The sequence below is a fragment of the Nematolebias whitei genome, chromosome 3 (assembly GCF_014905685.2).
Source record: "Nematolebias whitei isolate Nwh7 chromosome 3, NemWhi1, whole genome shotgun sequence".
NCBI classification, from domain to species: domain Eukaryota; kingdom Metazoa; phylum Chordata; class Actinopteri; order Cyprinodontiformes; family Rivulidae; genus Nematolebias; species Nematolebias whitei.
This window is the reverse complement of record NC_056500.1, coordinates 44,639,343-44,663,566: the sequence shown is the minus strand read 5'-3', so window position 1 is coordinate 44,663,566 and position 24,224 is coordinate 44,639,343. Positions and strand designations below refer to the sequence as shown.

At 40.1% G+C, this 24,224-nt stretch overlaps 1 protein-coding gene across 1 annotated transcript in view; it reads left to right on the top strand.

The window, feature by feature from the left end:
- LOC119407533 (tumor protein p63-regulated gene 1-like protein) overlaps positions 1-24,224 on the top strand; it is a 102,951-nt gene that overhangs the window by 48,882 nt on the left and 29,845 nt on the right. The window contains exon 2 of the mRNA XM_037674355.1: positions 11,990-12,166. Within this exon, the coding sequence (XP_037530283.1) occupies positions 11,990-12,166 (177 nt within the window). The remainder of the gene's footprint in view (positions 1-11,989; positions 12,167-24,224) is intronic.

Here is a 24,224-nt window from a genome sequence, read left to right as displayed (position 1 = left end):
GACAGCCTGGATGGGTAGCTGCACAATCATACGTGAGCAGAGTAAACGGGAGGGGGCTCAACACACATCCCTGAGGAGAGCCAGTGCTGAGGGTTATGGTGGAGGAGGAGAAGTTGTGGATCCTCACTAATTGTGGTCTGTTTAAGAAGTCTAGTACCCAGTTGCAAATGGAGGGGCTTAGTCCTAGTGTGGATAGTTTGTCCATCAGGGTTTGGGGGATCATGGTGTTGAAGGCGGATGTGAAGTCCACAAAGAGCATACGGACGTAAGAGTTTTTCTGCTCCAGGTGGTTGAGTGCAGTGTGGACCACAGAGGAGATTGCATCCTCTGTTGATCGGTTCTCACGGTATGCATACTGATGAGGGTCCTCGTTGATGTTGATGGTTGTTTTGATGTGAGTCATTTAGGGCTGCAACAACGAATCGATAAAATCGATAAAAATGGATGATTAAAAGCGTTGGCAACGAATTTCATTATCGATTCATTGTGTCGCGCGATTATGCGTCTTTCACGGCGCTGTGGAGCTGTTTCATTTTGTTCACGGGCAGTTCATTGTCAATGCTGACTGACTGAATAAAGTTTGAAAAAAATAAATAAACTGCAGCGCGACTTGAACAGAGCAGGGGGAGGTGGAAACAAAGCAGAGGCTGTTTTCAAAGGAAAATAAGTCAATTTTACAAATGACCAACGCAGCGAAAACTGTTCGACCCAAGTCCTCCAAAGTGTGGGAGCTCTTCACAAAGATAAAAAATGAGAAACATGCAGCTTTGAAAATCGCCGACACGACATGGGAGAACCATGGAGATAAACGTAAACATGTGGGAGTCACATGGAGGAGGAAGGAGCTGCAGCTGATACAACTCTTCATGTGTTGCAGGTGAGTCTCTACAATTTAACACTTTGTTCTGTTTCCAAGAGAGAAAACGTAACGTCAGTCTGTCTGGTAGATGAAGCTGCTGTTTGTTTGTTTGTTTGCTGATTAATGACGGTGATAGAGAACGTGTGTGTTACTTTTTATTTAATTTAATTGGTACAAGCAGTGTTTAAATGTGATTTATAAATAAATCTAACACAAAGATAATAATTTAATGATTAAGCTTCAACTTTTAATTTGCTGGCAAAGTCTGAAGACACTGCAGGTATGGCAGGATGAATTGCATTTAAACATGAATTAAAGAAATTTATTACGTCTACTCAAATGTGTGTAATTAAGTATTTTATATATATAATGTGTGTGTGTGTGTGTTTAATTGCTCTTTTAGCTACTTTTGCCTGAACCTAACACTGTAAGTGAAACAAGGTATTTCTTGAGTTGCTGTAAATTATGATATAATACATATTTACTCTCTCATTCCAGAAAACAACAACAAACAACAACATCCTTCATGATGGACAGACATGGACACCACAGCAGCAGCTGTCTTCACTGAAAACATCCTTAAATGATCGTCACTCACATGAGGCCTCTGTCGATGGTTGAAGACTAAGGCTTCACTACAATAATCCAAACTTTTAATCCAGGTTACAATAATCCAAACTTTTAATCCAGGTTACAATAATCCACACTTTTAATCCAGGTTACACTCTTCCCTCAATGACACATTTTACAAAGTAGCTACAAATTGTGCAGGTATAAAGATACATTTGTATATATTTTTGTGTACATTTATTTTTTTAAGCATTTGACTAACATTTATTTTTTATTATTCAATATTTTACTAACAGAATTGTCAAATAGCAACCTGTTTTTTGTGCGAATTGCTATGTCAGTCAAATGTTCAATTTTGGAATAAAGGGGTGGAAATTAAAGCTTTTTTTTTTTTTTTGCCAATTCATTGATTAATCGAAAAAATAATCGGCTGATGAATCGATTATTGAAATAATCGTTAGTTGCAGCCCTAGAGTCATGACCAGTTTTTCAAAGCATTTAGCGACTATCTGGGTGAGGGCTACTGGCCGATAGTCATTCAGACCAGTCACTGTAGAGCTTTTTGGGACTGGGATGATGGTGGCAGTCTTCAGGCAGGTGGGAACTGTCTCCAGGGTAAGTGAGGTGTTAAAGATGTCTGCCAGCACCTCGCAGAGCTGATCAGCACATTCCTTCAACACTTTTCCGGGGATGTTGTCTGGGCCAGTTGCTTTGTGCGGATTAATCCTCCTGAAAGTGTTCCTTACTTCTGCTGAGGTCACGCTGAGATGCTCTTCGTCCGGTGGTGAGGTGAGTCTGGTGCTGGGTGGTCTGTTCGGGTCTTCAAAGCGTGCATAGAACTTGTTGAGGGCATCAGGCAGAGATGGGTCTTTGGGGCATTGTTCGCTCCTTCCTTTATAATCTGTTATGCACTTAATGCCCCTCCACATGCTCTGAGGGTCTTGTGAGATGAATTGACCCTCAATCCTCTGTGCATATGTGGCCTTGGCCTTCTTAATACCAGCAACCAGATCTTTTCTTGTCCTACTCAGCTCCTCAGAGTTTCCAGACCTGAAGGCAGTGTTCCTGGCTGCCAGCAGGGTGCGCACCTCTGCATTCAGCCAAGATTTTCTGTTTGGGTAGCTTTTAACATTTCTGATAGTGGAGACTGTGTCGGTACATGTACTAATGTAACCCAGAACTGAGGATGTTTATTGGTCCAGATCAAGCGATCCTCCATTTTCAGCAGCTTCTCTGAAAACCTGCCAGTCTGTTCAGTCAAAACAATCTCTCAGTATGGGGCCACTGTCCTGGATCTAGCATTTAACTTTCTTCTGTACTGGTCTGGAGCGTCTCAGTGGGGGCATGTAAGCAGGAGCCAGGAAGATTGAGATGTGGTCCGACAGTTCTAGGTGGGGGCGGGGTTTGGCTTTGTATGCATCTTTTACGTTCGTGTAAACACGGTCCAGCGTCTTGTCTCCACGTGTTGGAATTGCCACACGTTGATAAAAGTTTGGGAGACAGTCCTTTAGATTCACGTGATTAAAGTCTCCGGCTACAACGTAAAGAGCTTCGGGGTGTTTGCTCTGCAGCGAGCTGATGATATCATGAAGCTCCTGCAGTGATTCATTAGCATTAGCGTCCGAAGGAATGTAAATGACCGTGATGAAAGTCACTGTGAACTCACGGGGTAGATAATGTGGACGACATTTCACTGTTATTTGCTCCAAAGCCTTTGAGCATGAGCTATTTACAACAGTGCAGTTCGTGCACCAACTTTTACTCATGTAAATGCACACTCCGCCTCCCCGTGATTTCCCCGCTAGCTCGCTGCAGCGGTCTGCTCGAAAAAAAGAGTCTGTCATCCAGCTGGAAGACTGTATCCGGTGTTTCGTTTGAACGTACAGAATGGAGAAGTGGGCGTGGTCAAGAGCTTGCAGGTGGCAAAGAGCGGAGGAAGCAGGGAGCTGAAATCATGACATGCTGTGCTCTTTTAGAGCATTTAGAAACATTGTTTAGAACATTGCAAGAGTGTGGGAAGGGTTTAAAACTCCTTAATATATAAATACTAAAATAAACAACTACTTACTACTTGTACTACTATTCTTACTTTGCGGTTTTTCACTTATCACGGGTCTTCAGGGTATGGATCCCCCGCAATAAATGAGGGACTACTGTACATGAATTGATTACTGACACACCCTCTGCCCCGCGCCCTGACCTCACTGGGTCGTTTGGACAGAAGAATTGGGCGATCAGCTAAAAAAAAAAGTTTCCCTCTGCCATCATCTGTCCAAATACTGGCAGTTGGTGATATATTTGCACGTGACATGCATTTTCAGTCTCCGTACTCCATACAACTGTGGAAGTCAGCTGTTTGAAGCTAGTAAGAAAACAAAGTTACTGATTACTCTGGTTTTAAAACAAGCAGGTATTCAAAGTTTTGGACAAGAATAAACCAGATCCAAGCAGCCAGCTCTAGATGGAAGTTTAAAACTACAGATAACCTTATCACACCAAGAATGGACACCTGGTTTATTCTAACATGCCCTTTGTGTCCCAGGAAGCAATACTTTTTACAGTTTGAGCCTGCAGCAAAAATATATAACAGGTTCTTTTCCTGACAGAGTGTTGCAGTGGAGAAAAGGTGTCGCCTCAATTCTTGAAATCTTAACCTTAACGTGGCCTCATTCATTTGGATAAAACTCTAATGCATAAAATAACTGTGAATAAGCACAAAACAGGAAAATGGTGGTTCAAACCCATAAAAACCTGTGATTTCTGGTGTTGCAATAGGACTGGCAGGACAAGGAAGAGGAAGCTTACTGATAACGATAATATAATTTAAACAAGTATTTGTTAAATTTGTCAGTCTGTGTTTAACGGCCGATAGCTGATTGTGAAACAGCCGCCATGATGCCTCAAGATGATAAAGATGTAGTCTGTCAGAAATAAATCTGCCTAAAAGGTTGCAGCAAAATACACTCTCAACTGTCTGTGGATCAGAAGTGAGTACCAGCATTTTTTAATTTAACTTTAATCACTGCTTAAAGCTTTCAGGAAACGTTTCAAAAGAAAATAATGAACACCACATCACAGTTATACAGTTGTTTTCAACTAACATTAATGACTTCATTCCTGAAATATAACTGCTTAAAACAGTCTTGTAGATGATGCAACTGTCTATTGTCCCAAGGATATAACTCTCTTCTGACCCAACTTATGAGACAAAAGCATGAGGAGAAATGTTTAATAAAAACATGATCATCAAATCAAAGAAGTTGCAGTGAGCCTTGTAGATCTCTTGGCCTTCAGCTCTTGGTATCTTCATCAGAACTCCCACTGCTTTGTTTTGTCAGGCTCGAGTGCCAGGGAGCGTATCAGCCCACACTCTGATCCTGTTTCTGCAGCGTAATGTCCACAATGCTCATGCCCAGTCGAGGTTAACTTGTTTTATAAAGCTAGTTAAAGCTCTTCACCCACACCTTTCCCATGATGCCTTAGCTGTTCAGTGAACTGTCTTGTTTTGGCCTCTGGCTGCCAGCTGCAATCAGAGCGTTTCACTTGGATTTGGCCATGCGCGCCCGGCTCAGCGGGCCGTAAGAAAAGGAGCCATTCTAAACGTATCCATGCCATCATGAATTTACTGTGTGTGCAGGGCTGTAAGGGATGTGTGTGTGCTTGAAATGGCGACACAATGGAAAGAAATGGCGACACAAATTAGGCGTTTTACTCATTTTACTTAATGCAGGATAATTTTTTGGACATTTAAAACATGTTTTTGTTAAACCGGCTTTTCTATTTTCCTCTATTTTTGGCTGTGAAATTTTTAAATGCTTGTATGCATATTGTATGATCTTTGCCAGGGGCTCTTTTGGAAATTGCGAAACTTTTAAAATACATAATTGAGCAGCTTACAAAACATGTTTTTTTACGTTTGTGAACTTACAGTAACCTCTTCCAGACAGCACCACAAATGTCTAGTATGTTTCCATCAGGGAAAAAATAAACCAGCTGATAATAACTCCTTAAGTTGATTAATACACTGCCTGACACCCCCCCCCCCCCCCCCCCCCCCCCCCCCAAAAAAAAAAAGTCGCCACCTGGATTTAACTAAGCAAATAGGTACAAGCGTCCTATTGGATCATTATTACATGGGCGATTATCTTTCAGCTGGTAGCAAGTTATTTAACCCCAACTGGTGCAATGAGTTTCTTCTCATTCTTAAACAACCATGTCTAAAGACACATCGCGTGGTCGTGGAAAAGATGTCAGTCTGTTTGAGAAGGATCAAATCATTGGCATCAAGCAGAGAAAACATCTAAGGAGATTGTAGAAACTACTAAAATTGGGTTAAGAACTGTCCAACGCATTATTAAAAACTGGAAGGATAGTGGGGACCCATCGTCTTCGAGGAAGATATGTGGCTGGAAAAAAATCCTGAATGATCATGATTGGCGTTCACTTAAATGTTTGGTGAAATCAAATAGAAGAAAAACAACAGTAGCACTCAGGGCTATGGTCAATAGTGAAAGTAAGAGCATTTCCACACACACAATGCGAAGGGAACTCAAGGGACTGGGACTGAACAGCTGTGTAGCCTTAAGAAAACCACTGATCAGTGAGGCTAACTGGGAAAAAGGCTTCAGTTTGCTAGGGAGCATAAAGATTGGACTCTGGAGCAATGGAAGAAGGTCATGTGGTCTGATGAGTCCAGATTTACCCTGTTCCAGAGTGAAGGGCGCATCAGGGTAAGAAGAGAGGCAGGTGAAGTGATGCACCCATCATGCTTAGTGTCTACTGTACAAACCTGTGGGGGCAGTGCTATGATCTGGGGTTGCTGCAGTTGGTCAGGTCCAGGTTCAGCAACAGTATGTTTCAAAGAATGAGGTCAGCTGACTACCTGAATATACTGAATGACCAGGTTATTCCAGCAATGGATTTTTTCTTCCCTGATGTCACCGGCATTCCAAGAAGTCAATGCCAGGATTCATCGGGCTTGAATTGTGAAAGAGTGGTTCTGGGAGCATGAGACATCATTTTCACACATGGATTGGCCACAACAGAGTCCAGACCTTAACCCCACTGAGAATCTCTGGGATGTGTTGGAGAAGAGGTCAGAATCTGCCATCATCAATGCAAGATCTTGGTGAAAAATTAATGCAACACTGGATGGAAATGGATCTTGTGACATTGCAGAAGCTTATCGAAACAATGCCACAGTGAATGCATGATGTAATCAAAGCTAAAGGTGGTCCAACAAAATATTAGTGTGACCCTTTTTTTTTTTTGGGTGGCGACTTTTCTTTTGGGCCAGGCAGTGTAGAATGGTTTATGCTTGATAATTACATAACATTGGATAATGTACAAAATAGCACTTGGGATGAAGTATTCATTTTTTATCCCCCATCGCGGAGGGAAGAGGAGAAATTGGAAATGCAGTCTGTCAATCTGTGCATGTTGTGAACATTTGAGCCCAACCGATATGGAAATTTTGGCTATCACCGATGCAGATATTTTGAGGGGAAGTCGACTGCCGATAACCGATATAATGACAGAAATTTTTTGAGCTTTGTCCACCCCCAATAATCTAAGAAAACAGCAGATGGAGCGGGACTTGTTTATTTAGCGCGGCTGTTAGCTACCATGAAGCTAAGCTATTCAGATCCACGCTATACCTAGACCCACAGTATGTTTCCAAGTGGTGCGCTGGTCCTAAAAACAGTCTTCCTAACGTGCGTTCACATTTTGTTTAATTTACCGCTATGTTAGATTTATTTTTTTGGATAAAGTTTTACAAGGCAATTGCCTATGCTAGGTTATCTAAACGTTAGCTTGCTAACTTTTAGAAGTGTAGTGATGTAGGGACAGCTTTCGCTGTAACATACTACTAATTAATTATTCTTAAAGCTAGTTCAAGCACAAAGAATATTAATTGTTTAATTATAACAGATTCTTTCTTTTTCGAGTTAAAGTTCTGCCATGTGACCAAGATAACTTGTGGAGTGGAGTGTATAATTAGTGATATGAGACGCCATTTTATCTTTGACCCATCAGAATAAATGTGGTCATTTATTTAACAGAATCAAAATTTAACATCAAACATGTACACATTGATTTGCTGATCTGTTTTTGATTAATAAACTTGGCACGATTTACTAAACAAGACAACAGAAGATTACTGATTGAGACTGATTCATCTCTGAAGGCATCTAGCTTGATTTACTGGCGAATAGAAGTTTAAAGAAAAGGAGAATAGAAGTTTAAAGATTTAAAGAGGATGTTTAGATGGATGAAAGTTATGTGTTGAACCAGAAAATGGCACCCTTCCTCCGAATCCAGCTCAGCCCTCCGGTACACTCAGGGCGTCAACGGCTTGTTACCTGAGATTGTGGATACATCAACTCTGGAACAGAGGTCCATTGGCACGCTCCCTTTTCAGCGTCTCCAGTCAGAGTGGCTGGGGTCGTCAGAAGTCGTGATGAAGTACTCAGTTCAACAGAATAAGCTTCCTTAGAAGTTGAGCATTTAATGCTCGGGTTGAGTCATAGCCGAGGCAGGCTGTGACTACGCTGGAATGGACGGACCCTTGGCACATGGTCAAATCCATCAGCTACTTAGTTCAGCTAGAAGACCCCAGTAAGACTGAGTTTTCCATGCAAGGCTGAAAGTTCCAAGAAGACTGGAAAAACTGGAAGACTGGAAAAGACTGTGAAGACTTGGAAGACTCTGGAAGACTGAATAGTTCCAAGAAGTGTTGCCTTTTAAAGGGTATCCACTTCCTGTCACTTGGTACTTCCTGATTGGTTGAAACAACCAGCAGGGGTGTAGTTTTAGTAATGTCAGAGGGTTATTAGAAGTCAACAGACAGCAGAAATGTTTTAAGAACGGTTAGTACAGACAGAGAAATATTTTGAAGAAGTGAGAGAAAGTAGGTGCCAGCCAGTTCTTATTTACTGTCTGAGAGTTTTAAAAACAAGGCACTTTGTTCTCATAACTTGTCTCTGGCTTTCGACCGACATCAGGTCCACTCCTCACACAGACAGAAGAGTGAATGCACACTTACTTCGTAAATAGACATTTACTTGTATGATCCAAGTTTAATGAGGTTTAAAAATCATTAATACTGTTTCACAGTTGATTTAAATGAGTGGTTTACTTCAACATTTAGAAATGGTATGAACTAAACACACTTTTGATTATCAAGATATTGTAAAATAGTTAATGATAATATAAAAAAGAAGAGTGTTCTTTCAATTGATTAATTCAGGATACAATTAAATAGTCTCTTGATGAGAGAATTTGTATTTCTGGATTCAAATCAATGAAATAACAGTTCCTGTCCCCTGAAGGTCCTCAGAGACAGATTGATGTCGGAGGCCTAGTTCACTACAGAAGTACGTAGCCAATGACAAGCGGGTTGGAGGATTGAAGAAAATTTATTATTGTTGATTTATTTTACAAATCCGTTAAAATAAACTTACCATGCTCTGTTCAGCAAAATATGCTACACAGTATTGTTCTCTGCTTCATGTGTGCTAAACATGAAAGTGAAAGTTAAGTGAATGGCAATGACTTGAAAGTAGTCTTCATACACTCTCTACTGGATACATTGTACATTTACGGCTGGTTTTCAGCATTTTAGGGGTGAAAATTAGAAGCGTTTATATCGGCGCATAATGGGACAATTATTACTGAGACAGATAGGTCCCCAAACGTCTATATCGGTCTAAATTATCCACCCTGCCCTATATCGGTCAGCTCCAGTGAACATAGCTACGATATGTGAGGTACCAACTTCCATTGTGGTGTGGTTGCATCTAGATTTATAAAATATTGTTTTCAAAAATTGGGTTGCCGAGTCAAAATCCGAGATGGCTATAAATATATCAGACTTATATGCACAGTGCATCCGGAAAGTATTCACAGCGCTTCACATTTTCCACATTTTGTTATGTTACAGCCTTATTCCAAATTGTATTAAATTAATCTCTTTACTCAAAATTCCACACACAATACCCCATTATGACAATTTGAAAAAAATGTTGGTTTTTTAGATTTTTTCCAATTGATTAAAAATAGAAATCTAAGAAACCACATTTATATACAGGTAAGTATTCACAGCCTTTGCTTAATACTTTGTTGATCCATCTTTGACAGCAGTCACAGCCTCCAGTCTTTTTGAATATGATGCTTCAAGCTTAGCACACCTATCTTTAGACAGTTTGTCCCATTCTTCTTTGCAGCACTTCTCAAGCTCCATCAGGTTGAATAGGAAACGTCTGTGCACATCCATTTTCATGTATCTCTGTTGGAGGAAAATATTCTATCTTTATCTTACTTGCCGCCGGTAATCAAAAAGGAACCACACTTGACAGCAGGAGAAGAGTTGTAACTGGTATTTACATGCAAGGTCAGATTTTCAAGACAGATTACATAGATATACAGGAAGTACACACATGAAGACCAGTCATGAGAATCTGCCACGAGCAGTCTGTGAAGCTTGTTTTTATACTCTTATTTGTTCAGCTGAGCTCACAGACTGGAAGGTGTCCTTGAAGCGACAGCTGCATGCCCACAGCCTCACCCAGCTCCTCATCTAGCTCTCTCTGCTAACCCAAACATATCGTTCATGGGCAGAGTTAACATTCTGTTCAATTCAATGTATTTATGCAGCACCAAGTCGTAACAGAAGTCATCTCAGAGCACTGAACAGAAACTTTCATATATATAAAAAAAATGAGTTAACACCATTTATCTGAAGAGCAAACTGCTTTGTGTTTAATTCCATGGCAGACTCTTATCTTGAGCAAGCATGAAGGCAACAGTGAAAAGGAAAAACTCCCTGATGAGGAAGAAACATTTAGCAGAACCCAGGCTTAGGACAAACGGCCATCTGCTGGTGTAGGTGAACCTGAAAGACAAAAACACATGTTAGGATAGAAAAAATAATTACAAATACAAAACAGGTTGAGCAGCGTACAGTGAAAATTGTGGTCAGTTTGTCCTCCAGCAGTCTAAGCCTATAGCAGCATAACTAAGGGACAGCTCAGGAAACCCAAGCCAACCCTAACTATAAGATTTATCAAAAAGGAAAGTCTTAAGCTCAGTCTTAAAACTGGATAATGTGTCAGCCTCACGGACAGAAACTGGAAGTTGGTTCCACAAGAGAGGAGCCTGATAAAAGAAAGATCTTCCTTCCATTCTGCTTTTGGAAACTAGGAACTGCAAGTAAACCTGCAGTTTGAGAACGGAGTGCTCTGTTAGGAAAATATGGAACAATAAGATCTGTAATATAAGATGGAGCTAGGTTGTTGAGAGCTTTGTAGGTTAGAAGTAAGATTTTGAATTCTATTCTGGATTTGACAGGGAGCCAATGGAGAGAAGCTAAAACTGGAGAAATATGAGCTCTCCTAACTCCAGTTAAGACTCTGGCAGCAGCATTTTGGATCAACTGAAGACTTTTTAAAGAAGCGTTTGGACATCCAGATAACAAACTATTGCAAATGTCCTGTCTGGATGTGACAAATGCATGAACCAGTTTTTCTGCATCATTTTTAGATAAGATGTTTCTAATTTTAGTGATATTACCCAGGTGGAAGAAGGTGATTCTAGTAACATTTAGACATGTCCTGATCAAAAATAACAAGATTTTTAACATTAGAGCTGGAGGACAGATTAATGTCTTCCAAGGAGGGCGAAAGACTGAACAATTTATTCCTAAAATGCTCAGGTCCAAAAACCAAAACCTCAGTCTTGTCTGTGTTCAAAAGAAGAAAATTTAGGGTCATCCAGGTTTTTATGTCTTTAAGACATGCCTGTAGTCTAAGTAACTGATTGGATACATTGGGTTTCCTGGACAAATATAATTGTGTGACATCAGCATAATCATGAAAATTAACCTCATGCTATCCTGATGCATGCTCGATAATCCAGGTAGAAAAATCTAAAAAAGTTCAATCTGGTCCTCTGGACATTCAAAAAACAAAACAAAGCAAAACAAAAAAAGACTGATGAAAGACAAAACATTTCTACATTTTTTGGTTTTGCTTTGTTTTGTTTTTTGAATGTCCAGAGGACCAGATTTAACGTTTTTTAGATAATCCCATGCTGTTTAATAACTTTACCTAATGGAAGCATATATGAAGTAAAGAGTATTGGCCCAAGCACTGAACTCTGATGAACTACATGACTAATTTTGGTGTATGAAGAAGATTCATTATTTACATTACAAATTGGAATCTATCAGATAGATATGATTTAAACCAATTTAGAGCCGTTCCAATTCTCAGCCATAGTAGTTAAAACATCCATGATCTTTGACCAAAATTCCCTAACATATTAATTTATTGTTTATATTGTTGATAGTAATTATTATCACCAAAAATGAGAAAGAATATTTTTTTTTCCATTAAAGGAAAGAAATGATTGACTGTTACCATCTGTTGTTTGTTTTAAAGAGAGCTATACAAGTTGTTACTTGACAAAAGCAGTCAAGCTACATGGACTCCACATATCTGCTCAAACTTGATAGCTACTGTTGTCTGTTATGAAGTTTTAATTATTGTCCGTCTGTTTCAGGGTTGATCACTGGAACAATGAAAAGGAGCGCCTTGTTGTTATCACTGACAACTCTCTCTTGGTCTTCAAGTACGACTTTATTATGCTTCGCTGTGAGCAGATCCAGAGGATCCAGCTGAATTACATCGACCGCATCTCTCATGGTTCCTTCAGTTTCCCAAAGCGCTCCTTGGCAAAGTAAGTCAAGACCTCAAACCTGTTTTGTTTTTTTAACTCAAAATGTTCAGGTCATTTTTTAAGTTGGATATCAGACCCATGGTGACAACATCTAAACATAGAAGCACCCTTATTTATATTCATCCTTGAAACTTTTGTTGTCATCACAATTTTTCCATTCACTACTCCTCCCACAGCTTTGGAAAAAACTGTATAAAAATTAATTAAAAAAAAAAAAAAAAGTGACTCATACAGTGTAGATTAGCAAAATAATGACACAAACGCAACAAAGAGATTTTGGTAAAATTAGTGAGAAAAGCCAATCCTTCTTGAAGTCCTATAGGTCAGAGGTGCCTCCACTTTTTCAGCATGCCTGCTCCTTTTAAAATGACCAAGTCAAAGTCATCTACCTGCTATAGGCCACAAGAACAACCTCTGGAAATGTTTGTGTTTTTTCTATGTTTATTTGGGGTAATAAACAAAAAATGAGCCAGATGAAAACGCTGTAGTTTCCATGTCAGTCGAGTTGCCAGATAAGAAATAATTAACTATAGTACTGTGGCTTCAAAATGACAGTATTTTGACCTAAACTGTCATATTTGCTGAGTAAAGATATTCTAAGATGAGGTGTGTGTTGAGTTTGTTGAACATGTGAACAGAAAAGGAAAAGGAGGGTAAATAAGACATTTTAAATTTATCTGGCAATCTTGACGCCAGCTCAGCTGCATTCATTGCGCACGCAGTGTCTGAATGATCAGTTACATCCAACTGGTGGACACACTAACGTCTCTTTGGACCCTGGATTTTATTAGTTTTGCTCCTAAATGCTGAAAAAGGCTGAGTAACACAAAAACACTGCTCGCTGCCATTTATTATAACTGTTGTTGGTGCAGAAAAACTTTGGACTCCAGCTGCTTGTAGTGCGCATGTGCGACTTCACTTGCAGAACATTTCATATCCCCATGGGGGGTTCCCCCAAAAATCTCCAGTCTGAGACCTGGATTCAGAAACCTTCAGTTTCAGAGAAAACGAGGGCTGTTGTTGTGTCAATGAACGGCCGAACGTTTCACGTCGTGTAAACGGGGCCTCAGACTGGCTGCCCTGGATGTCAGTCAAGAGACTAATTTCATAGTGAGGATGGATGATAGGCTGACATTTAGTTATTTTAATGCCATATATGATCTACCCGTAATATCGTTGCGATCGATCGGTAGATTTCGATCGACATATTGGGCACCCCTGCTATAGGTCATTCAAACTTCTCTGTTGAAAAATGAGTAGAAATCTAAACTGGTCAAAATAGGTTTAAGTTTATGTGACAGATCTTGGATTTTAATATCTTTTACTGTTTTTACACAATTGCAATTTTACGTTTTATGATTTCTGGAGAGTTTATCACAGAATGTTTACTGTTACTATGTCCTACGCAAACTTCTGAGTTGTCTTAAGCGTTCCTTGACAAACAACCTTTTCCTATTTTCTCAGTCTTTCACTTTAATACAGTTTATGCATCTAAATAAATGTATTTGTGTCTTCTTTCACCCAGTGTGCCTCTGACTGCTGTAGGACTCAGTTTTCTGTCAAACTGCTGCAGAGTGCAGATCCATATTGTAGTTCACTTACGTTACCTGAGCTCAAATTGTTTCTTTAAAACTAAAGGTGTAGGGTCTTTGTAACTGGTCATGTCTCTCACATCGTGCCGACAAATAAAAATCTGACATGACATCCAGACTCTCTTGTGATTTACAAGTCGAGTATTTATGCAGAACAACTTTTTTTGCCGTTTGCAAAGTTTTTGCAGAGACTGTGTGTTTGAGCCTTTCTTTCCACCTTTGTGTTTCTGTCTGCCTGTCCTATTAAAAGTACTGACACTAATAAGCAACTAGTAGCAACTTTAGCATTTCTAAAAAAGTTAAGTCTGGTCCTCTGGACATTCAGTAAACAAAAAAATAATGTAGAAACGTTTCGTCTTTCATCCGAAAGACTTCTTTAGTCTGACTCAAGTGTTGGACTTTTCAGGACCTGTGAAAGGGCGTTCGTCTCCAGTTTTGAGGATTGGGGTTTGATCCCCAGCCCCTGCAGTGTTCCAAAATGTGAGTGAGAGTTAGGCATTGTCCACATGAAAACTGTTTTCTCAAAGGTATTTTAATTTATTTGTTTTTGTATATATCCTTGTAAACATCTTTTGTAGAAAAGTTTCCATCCATGTGAAAACACCAGCTTTGATTCAAAATGCTGTAATAACGTTGCCCGACCTGTAAGGGGTGCTCTAACGCAGCCACAAAGACACTTCAACAATAGGAAACAAGTTGTGGCACATGAACATAAAGCTTACACTCTCCGGAGTTTAAAAATTTCAACACAACAAAAATAATAGGATGACTTTGTATTGTAAGTTTGATTAGAGGTGAAAAATGTAGATGAACAGATGCTCAGATATATTCATCATTTAACACGGATTCCTCATTTTTCTGGACTGAATAAAACGTGCATTGAATTTAAGGAAATGCAAACGTGAGACGTCATTTATATTTGACCCATCAAAATGAATGCGGTCATTTATTTACAGAATCAAAATTTAACATCAAACATTTACATTAATTTGGCAAATTATGAAAATAACAACATAAGCAATCAATCAGGAAAAATCATACGGCCATGATTTTTCCGTTGCTTCACCACAGACATTTATGAAAACTGTACAATTATGATCTTTTACCCACATGAATGTGGGTGAGCATTTTACACAGACATTTCTAAAATATCTGGAAGAATTTCTACTTGAGAGAAAAGTTTAGAGATGAAAGAAGTTTAGAGGGAATAAAAGATGGGGTTTGAGGGGAAGTAAGTTTTCACCAGAACGGCACTCTCCATCAGAAACCCAGCTCGCCTCGGTACGCTTGGTAGGAAACTTGACCCATTACCTTTCTGATGATAATCAGCAGATATGGTGTTCCGTTAACGCTACCTGTCCAGCGTCTCCTTAGTATGGCTGTAGCTCGTCAGAAGTAGTGGCGAGTGAAAGGTGTTATACTCCCATGGAACTCGGAAGAGCTCTGTTGTCAGGATCATCCCGTCTCTCACAGAACTGGTTGGACTGTGTATCCAGCAGAACTCCAACAGCACTCCATCAGAACTTCAACAGAACCAAGACCGAGTAGACCAGGAAGTACTGACATTTTAAAGAGCTGTTTCCCGGTTCACTTTTGGGATTTGTTCATTGGTCAGAAACGACCAGACGGGGTGTGTTTTGTGACGTAAGAGGTTAGAGACAGCGAGAATTGTTATGAAACAGATCAGAAATGTTCTCACAGACAGAGAGAGTTTTGTTTTGGCACTGTTTCAGCAACAGGTGCCAAAACTTCTCTATTTACGTCTGAGAGGATTCTAAAAACATGACAGTTTTAACATAACAACTTGTTTTGCGTTTTATTCCAACCTTGGACCAACTTACACTTGCTCATTCAAAAGCAGAAATCAGAAAAGGCATAATTACTCTGTAACAGCTTTGACATGAGAATAAAAATCATTACACAGTTAATAAAATTGATTAGTTCACTGCCACATCTAAAATGGTTTGAACTAAGACACTTTGATTATCAACATTTGTAAAATAGTAATGATAATAAAAAGAGAGTGTTCTTTTCACTTGAATCTTCAAGAAAGAAAGTCTCAGGATGGGTGAACCTGTATTTCTGAGTTCAAATGAATGAAATGACAGTTCCTGTCCCACAAGGTTCTAAAGGTCAAGAGTTTTGACCTTAGACTTAGTTTTTGACATGGGCCTAGTCCACTACAGAAACTACAAATTTTTTTTTTTTGGGGGGGGGGATTCTAAAACACTGTTTTCATGTGGACAAAAGGCTGAAACAATAAAAGTTTGCATAGTTCCACTAAACAGTCCCATGTGGACGGCTCCTAAAAGCATTGTATGTTGATTTAAAAATATATACATGTATTTAGTAGATGGCATTTTGTGTGACTGGGGGGTAAATGAAAAACATTGTAAAGTGCTTTGCATAACATGAAGAATCTAAAAAAGTTAAATCTGGTCCTCTGGACATTCAAAGAAAACAAAACAAAGCAAAACAACAAAAAAATGTAGAAACGTTTCGTCTCTCATCCGAGAGACTTCCTCAGTCTGAGGAGCTGTATTCAGCTCAGTCTCTTAAATAGCACCTTCTCAGAGTGGATCAACCAGTTTTGCTGCTGACAACCAAAACCAGCTGATCACATGCTCAAGAAGGACCATCAGCCTAACAATGGATCATTAGCACCTGATGGCTGTTTACTACTCACAGAGGGCTGAGTGATACTAGCAATCACAGCATTGTAAGAGGGGGACAGTTGAACCCGGAGGCCTCCACCCCTGTTTAATGATGGACGGTTTCTTTTCACAAAGATGGCCTCCTTTACTCCTCTCTCAAACCATCGTTCCTCTCTATCCAGGATGTGAACATCTTCATCCCTGAAAGAGTGACCGCTGGCCTGGAGATGAGTGTAGACCGCAGAATCCTGGCCTGATGATGTTGATCTTCTGTGCTGGGCCATCCTTTTGGCCAGTGGCTGTTTAGTTTCCCCGATGTAAGACTGATCACAGCCCTCCTGACACTGAACAGCATACACAATATTACTCTGTAGCTATGTTTACATGCGCAGAATTCTTTGACCGGATTGAAATGTGTTCTGTTTGAATAATTCAATTGTATTGTTTACATGGGCACAATCTGTTCATGACGAGCGTTTACATGCAGCGAGCTTCGTTCTGAACAGCAGTACTGACATGTGCAGAGTGGTAAACTCTCCTTAAAAAAAACACCGAAGAAGAAGTTCTACTTCCGGGTGAACGTAAACAAACCTGAGCACCCAAAATGGACCCGCGACAGGTTTTAATGATGGTGGAGACGTTATTGCACTCCCTGACTGAGCTACAGGTGATAGAAATCATTTTGAGCTCTTTAAAAGTTTCTAGTAGAAATGTTGTGTCGCTCACCGACCAGTTTTACTTCCCTGACATGCTAATATTATTAGCGTTAGCCAGACGGAAATGGCAAAGTCGCACATGCACAGTCAGGTCAGTTTTTTACCATCAGATAAAAACGAACAGATCAATCGTTTACATGCGCACCGATCGGGTTTCGGATCGGCGTAAACCACCCGTTTTGTTCTGATCAGAAATTATAACGGATCGCGCCGAATACACAAAAAATAACCCGAACGGAGTGTTTACATGACACACTTTTATTCCGACCGGCCATTTGATCCGGTTACTTATGTCCATGTAAACATACCCAGTTTGTGCCGGGGGACTGGATCTTTGGGATGAACCAGTCTTTGCCGTAATGTATTTTGGGGTTTAAAAGCCACTGGGACGTTGTGTTTAGAAAATAAACGTCTCAGTTTCTCTGATACTCCCTCAACATTTGGAATGACCACTGGTCTGTGTCTGGGTTCCTCCTTTTCACCTGTTGGCTGACTGGAGTCCTGTTTGGGTTTCTTCTCTGCTTTCAGGAAGGCTCAGTTAGGATATCCACATTGCTCTAGAGCCTGTCTTGTGTGGGATTTCTCCATCTGCCTGGCTCCTGAGCTAGTGGGGACGCTGTCTGCTCTGTGATACAGAGTCCTGATGACTCCTAACTTGTGCTCCAAAGGGTGATGGGAGTCAAACTGCAAATACTGGTCTGTGTGGGTGGGTTTGCAGTACACCTCAGTTTGCAAATGTCCTCTATCAGAGACTGAGACCTCACAGTCCAAGAAAGCCAACTTGCCATTTTTTTCATCTTCTCGTGTGAACTTGATGTATTTATCCACAGAGTTGATGTGGTCAGTTAAAATGTTGGACTTCCTGAGATTTGATTTGAACCCAGGTGTCGTCAACATACCTGAACCAGTGACTTGGTGGTGTCCCTGAAAAGGACGTCAAGGCTCTCTTTTCTACCTCCTCCATGTACAGGTTGGCAACAATAGGAGAAACTGGAGACCCCATAGCACACCCATGTTTCTGCCTATAATATTGCTCCCCATATGTGAAGTAGGTTGACTGCAGGCACAGTTTCAAGAGTTACCTCCAGTAGTAACCTACCAGTTAGAGTTAACTCTTGAACTCTTGGTTGTCAGCAGCAAAACTGGTTGATCCACTCTGAGAAGGTGCTGTTTATAAGCCTGAGCTGAATACAGCACCTCAGACTGAGGAAGTCTCTCGGATGAGAGACGAAACGTTTCTACATTTTTTTTGTTGTTTTGCTTTGTTTTGTTGTCTTTGAATAGAAGAGGACCAGATTGAACTTTTTTAGATTTTTCTACCTGGATTATTGAGCATGCATCAGGATATAACATGAAGAAGTTAAAAGGCATTACATTAGTGTGGATGTTTTCCATCCATCCCTTTTACCTGCTTCTTCCTTTTGGGGTGCCAGGGTCTAGTGCCCATATCAAGCAGTCACTGTGCAAGAGGTGGGGTACACCCTGGATGAGTCTCCAGTCCATCACAAGGAAACCCTGGACAGTTCTCCAGTCCATCACAAGGGACACCCTGGACAGGTCTCCAGTCCATCACAAGGACACCCTGGACAGGTCTCCAGTCCATCACAAGGACACCCTGGACAGTTCTCCAGTCCATCACAAGGACACATAGAGACAAACGAATCAAACAACCACTCACTCTCTCTCACCTAGGAACAATTTAAAGTTACCAGTCAGTCTAACATGCATGTTTTTTGTCTGTGGGAGGAAACTGGAGTACCCTGAGAAAATCCACGCATGCACGGAGAGAACATGCAAACTCCACTCAGAATGGTCCCAAGCCAGGATTTGATCTGTCGACCTTCTCGCTGAGAGGCGACAGCTCTACCAACTGCACGACTGTGCCGCCTGTGGACGTTTTCCTTTATTTAAAAATATTTATGCATGTTGGTGTTTTAAGCTTCTACATTTCTTCGGATAATTCCTGATTGGTGCTACTCTGTTTAGGTGCCTAGTTGGTAATTATAAACCAAAATCTCAGCTTGGAGATTTACAAGTATCAGCCTGTATTATCTGTTCTTTGTACTAATTTGTCTCACAAAAGCCTTATTCCCTGTGAGAGATTTTTTTTAAAGTAATTCCTCTCTCATTTTTAGCATTTACTGCATTTCTCAACTCATTTTTTACCTGGATTTAAGAGTTTTGTATCTTTATTTAAATCTTGTAGTATCAGAGTATAGGTTCTGAAGAAATGTTTTAAGAAAAGTGTAAGATGTGTGTGGAGGATTGATCGGGATAGCAGCGCTGAAACACTTGCATTGAAGTGGGATTGGGTTTGCTTTTCTTTTTGGGGTAAGGAGTGCATAACTGTCACTTGGAGCTGTCATTTAACGGATTAGTAGCAAAAAATAATGTTTTCCTTTCATCTAAACCCTTTTAAAGCCAGCTCAGGGGATACTAAACCAACTAAAACTAATTTTATGAATAAAACCTAATGTGCTGTGAAGAGCTTAGAGAGAGCGGCCTTTATTAGAGGTTTTATCTCGGCACATTGCTATGAATTATACATAAAACACTGGTGAAAACCAACTGGGAGTCCAGCAGTAAAGACACGAGTTTTAAATAGCAAAGACTTGAGCCTCAAACATTTCTCCTTTCTGTCTTCTTCAGCTCCATTTCTTTCCCATTTTTCCATGTGCTGTCCCTCAGGAAGTGTCTTCTTTTTTGTCTCGGTTATTTTGTCTTATTTTTTGGCAGAAATGGATCTATCACAGTGTTCATGAATGTATGGAAACAAATCCTTCCAACTGTTCAGACATTACACAAAACTTTGTTTCTTCAACACTGAATCTGAGTGAGAGGAAAAACCGATACGTTAACATTGCAATAAGTTTTGTTGTAAGAATGCAATTTTAAGGCCTTAGTGTCACATCAGCATCCTGCAATGCATTAAGGTCTAGTATTCCTTGAAGGAATGCATCTAGTCTACCACCTGTCATTGTCCATCAAGGTGCGAAGAATGGACTTGGAAATACCATCAGTCTTGAAAAAACTTGAAAAGTGTGTGAGGTGCCAACTTCCATTTTGGTGTGTGGCTGCATCTAGGCCTAAGAAAGGTCACCGTCAAAAACTGGGTTGCAAATCCAAGTTGGCCACCACCATGTATATATGATTTGAGGAAAGTATGCTTTCTTGTTTTTATATTGCTCATAAGTGTATAGGAGTAGACATAAAATGTTCCAGGTTGTTTAATGGACAGAATCTGGTTGTCCGCCAACATTTTTGGTTGTCGACAACCTTTACGATAAAAAAGGCAAAAAAATCTCAAGGAAAAAAGTTATTTAATAAGTGTATTACACTATATACAAAGTTTTCTATATACAAATGTTCTCAGTCGGCCATCTTGTGGACTACTTGTAATTACCAAGCTACTGAACCTCCTCGTTCTCCTCCTCAGACTTTGCGAGAGGAACTTGCAGCGTATTTAAGGCAGAGATTAAAGCAGAAAAATATCTTTTGACAAATTTTTTTTCCGCACCTACAAGTTATCCAAGCATCCCCCACCTAATGCCACACATTTAACAGCTTTTTGCTGCACACTGTTCTTATTCAACCTTTATTTATACAGGTTGGTAAAGGTTGAATGAGAATGATGTGCAGGAAAAGCTCTCAAACGTGTGGTATTGGGTGGGGGTGGGGGGGGGATCCTCAAAAGTTTTTACATCAAGAGTATACTATACTTAGTACTGTATTTAGTAAAAGTACACAGTTTAATGTGTGTACATGACCTTAGTAAAAGTACACAGTATACTGTGTGGATGACCTTAGTAAAAATACACAGTATACTGTGTACATGACCTTAGTAAAAGTACACAGTACAGTAGTCCCGCTACTTCGTGGTTCGTTTATCGCGGGCTTGCTCTATCACGTTTTTCAGAATAAGATTGGACATGACGCACAATTGGCTGATTGATGGATGAGCTGCGCGATCAGCATGGAATTTTTATTTAAAGTAAATTATTTTAAATTATTTAGCACCTGCTGCATCTTTGTGCAGCCCAGAGCTGCAGAAAAAGCTTCATCCTGCAGCTGATCAGCTGTTCTCCATGCAGAGCTGAGAAGTGGGCGTGGCCAAGAGCGCTTGCAGGTGGCAAAAACCAGACGAGGAAGGGAGCTGAGACTGACATTCTGTGCTCTTTTAGAACTTTAAAAACATTGTTTAGAATATTGCAAGTGTCGGAAGGGTTTAAAATACCTTATATATATATATATATAATGTATATATAGTTAGCAGTTAGCAAAGTGTACTCTTGGAAAACCACAACAGTTTCTTGGCATAAAAACTGCCTTTGATTGGACCTCAGTGAAACAATATGTTGTTCTCCCCTCCATATTAAACACTCGGCACTCAATGTACTTTTTTTTTCTTTGATAAGACTGTTTTTACAGATGAGTTTGTAGGGCAAAGGGGAAATAAAATCAAAGAAGAAGAAATTATTTCTTCTCCACTATTACTTTGCCTCTAATACACTCCAGTGTCTGTAATGCGCCTCTACTGGGGAAATGCGGGAACTACAGGTAAAACTACACCAGTTTTTTTTCCCTATTAGATGCAATTTTTTCAATATAATTTGGACCAGTGGCAATTTTAACCTCGTTTTGGGGGTGCTTAAGCACCCCTAAAATTTATCTCGGCACCCCTGAAAAATAAAGTAAAAAATAATAATAAAAATATTATTTATTTTTTAGTTTTTTATTATTGTCCAAATTTAGGACAATTTCGGTGGGCCAATTAAAAAGCCCGACGGGCCGTATACAGCCCGCAGGCTGGGGTTTGCCCATGCCTGTGCTAGAACCATCAAACTGCGCTGCCTCAAACAAGAAAAAAAAAACTAAATTCTTCTATACAATCTAACTCTTACCACACTCGAACCAAAAACATTAAGGTTTACTTGCATTCCTTGTCCAATTCCAGTCCAGAAGAACACTCATCTCGAAAACTAGACAACTTTCACTATTGAAATCCCTCAGTGAGGGGACGTTTGCGTACTGCTTGTTTGAGTTACAATGAAAGATCATCTTATGACAATCAGTAGGTGACTGTTTTGTTCAAACCTTGTAAATGACGTTTTCTGCAATCTCTTACAATATTGTAAAATCTTACTAGATGTGTCAGTGCTCGGACTATGTGTTGATATTTATTGTTAGTAACTTAACTCAATAACCAATTTTGTGTTTGCTAGCTGCCTTAGCTGTGGTGGTCATCTTCGACTGGGTTGACTCTAAAAGTTACTCAATTGTAGGAGGTGTGTCCAGTGATTACATATTAAAAGTTGTTCTTATATCTGTCCAGTGGTTCGTAAGATATTTTGGTAACAGACAAACTAACACATTTTTAACATTGTCTGCCACCAATGATGAAAGGGTGATAATAGACAAATTAACCTCATTCATCCATCATTCATTTTCTTTACCCACTTGTCCATGCAAAGTGGCAGGGCAGCTGATGTCTTTCTCCAGTGATAATTGTGTGAGAGGCAGGTACACCCTGGAACAAGTCAAAGAAAATGTCTAGAAGTTGAATAAAAACGTATTGGTAAAGAAAACAAGGAGTTGCTTTGAACAGCAGAGAGCAGCGGTCAGCCACAAAAACAAGATTTGGTTCTGCTAATCAAATGGCAGTCTGCCTTTACTCTTAATAAATACTGTTGTGTATTCACACAGGGACTCACTATTTCTAAAGTAACTAAACAAATATCTGATCCATGTGACACTTCACATATGATAATTGCAGTATAATATCAATAATGGCACAAAGGTTGTCAGAATGTTTGCCACGTTAACAAAAGTATGGGTAAAGGTTTGCATCCAACATTACTGTGGTGTTTTTTTTTTTTTAATTAAATTAACTTTGCAAGAGCTGCATACTGAAGCATTTTGTAATAAAATACCATCATCAGTTGTCTTCTCTCTCTACAGAGGCAAACAGATGCATTAGATCCTGAATTAGACTTTAGCTACAAACTGGAGTGTGGAGCTACATGTGAGGTCAACAGGTCCTGAGGCTTTCTTTAGTTTCCACACACTAACATGCAACATGCTTCAGAAGAAATTCCCTTTTTACTGACATTTACACATTGTATGTTTACATTTCAGTCATAGAGAACATCCAGTTCATCATCTATACGTGTTAATGTCCTGAAGCTGGTTTAAAAGAAGAAAAATAAAGATCCAGGAGAATTCCATATTTTCCGGACTGTAAGTCGATGTTATTTTCATAGTTTGGCCAGTCCTGCTGCGTATAGTCCTAAGTGACTTATACGTTTTTTTAACCCTATTCATGACGACGTTTTTGACTGACGCGTTAAATGTTCATTCATACTGACATGAATCAGTGTAAACATTACCAGTCGCAGCTGCGAGAGAGCCTCTAGGCTTTTGACAAATATACCTTATGTTGTTCCTCTACCGCTAACCCCCCCAGCATTCACTTAGAGACAACTGAGGAAAAACGTAACACAAGTAAAACGCCCCCAAAAAGAAAATCCTATTCTGCAGATTACAAACTGCAGGTAATAATATATGCAGCCCAAAACGGTAATCCAGCAACAGAAAGAAAGTTTGTAAATGGGTGATGTCCACGCAGTCTGCCCAGGGGATTCAACCCAGCGCAAGGGACAGTTGCTTGGCGGCGGAGGATTCCCCATTGCGGGGAACCTTCCCTCCGTGTCTGGCTGGCTCTCACCGGGTGCATTTCCTCCACGGCGGTGCACCCCGACCAGCTCCTGCCTGCACCTCGCTGTCTCCCGGGGCCGCGGACCACACGCCTCACTGCGCCCTTCCTCCCCGCTCCGTGGCAGAGGGACAGAGGCCCCTCGCCCCGGCACAGCTGCCGACTGAGACGGACTGTTCTCGGTGTGACCCGACCGCGCCGCCCAGGCGAAATGAGCCATTAAAGTGCATTTATCAAGAAAAAGTTACACTGAGACACACTTTTGCTATAATGTCGAGCAAACAAATAATTGTTTTTTAGGTGTTAATCTTGTAGTAGTACATATACGAGATATATTCATACTTTTCACGAGTTCCTCATCTTTCTGACTGTGTAAATGTCGTG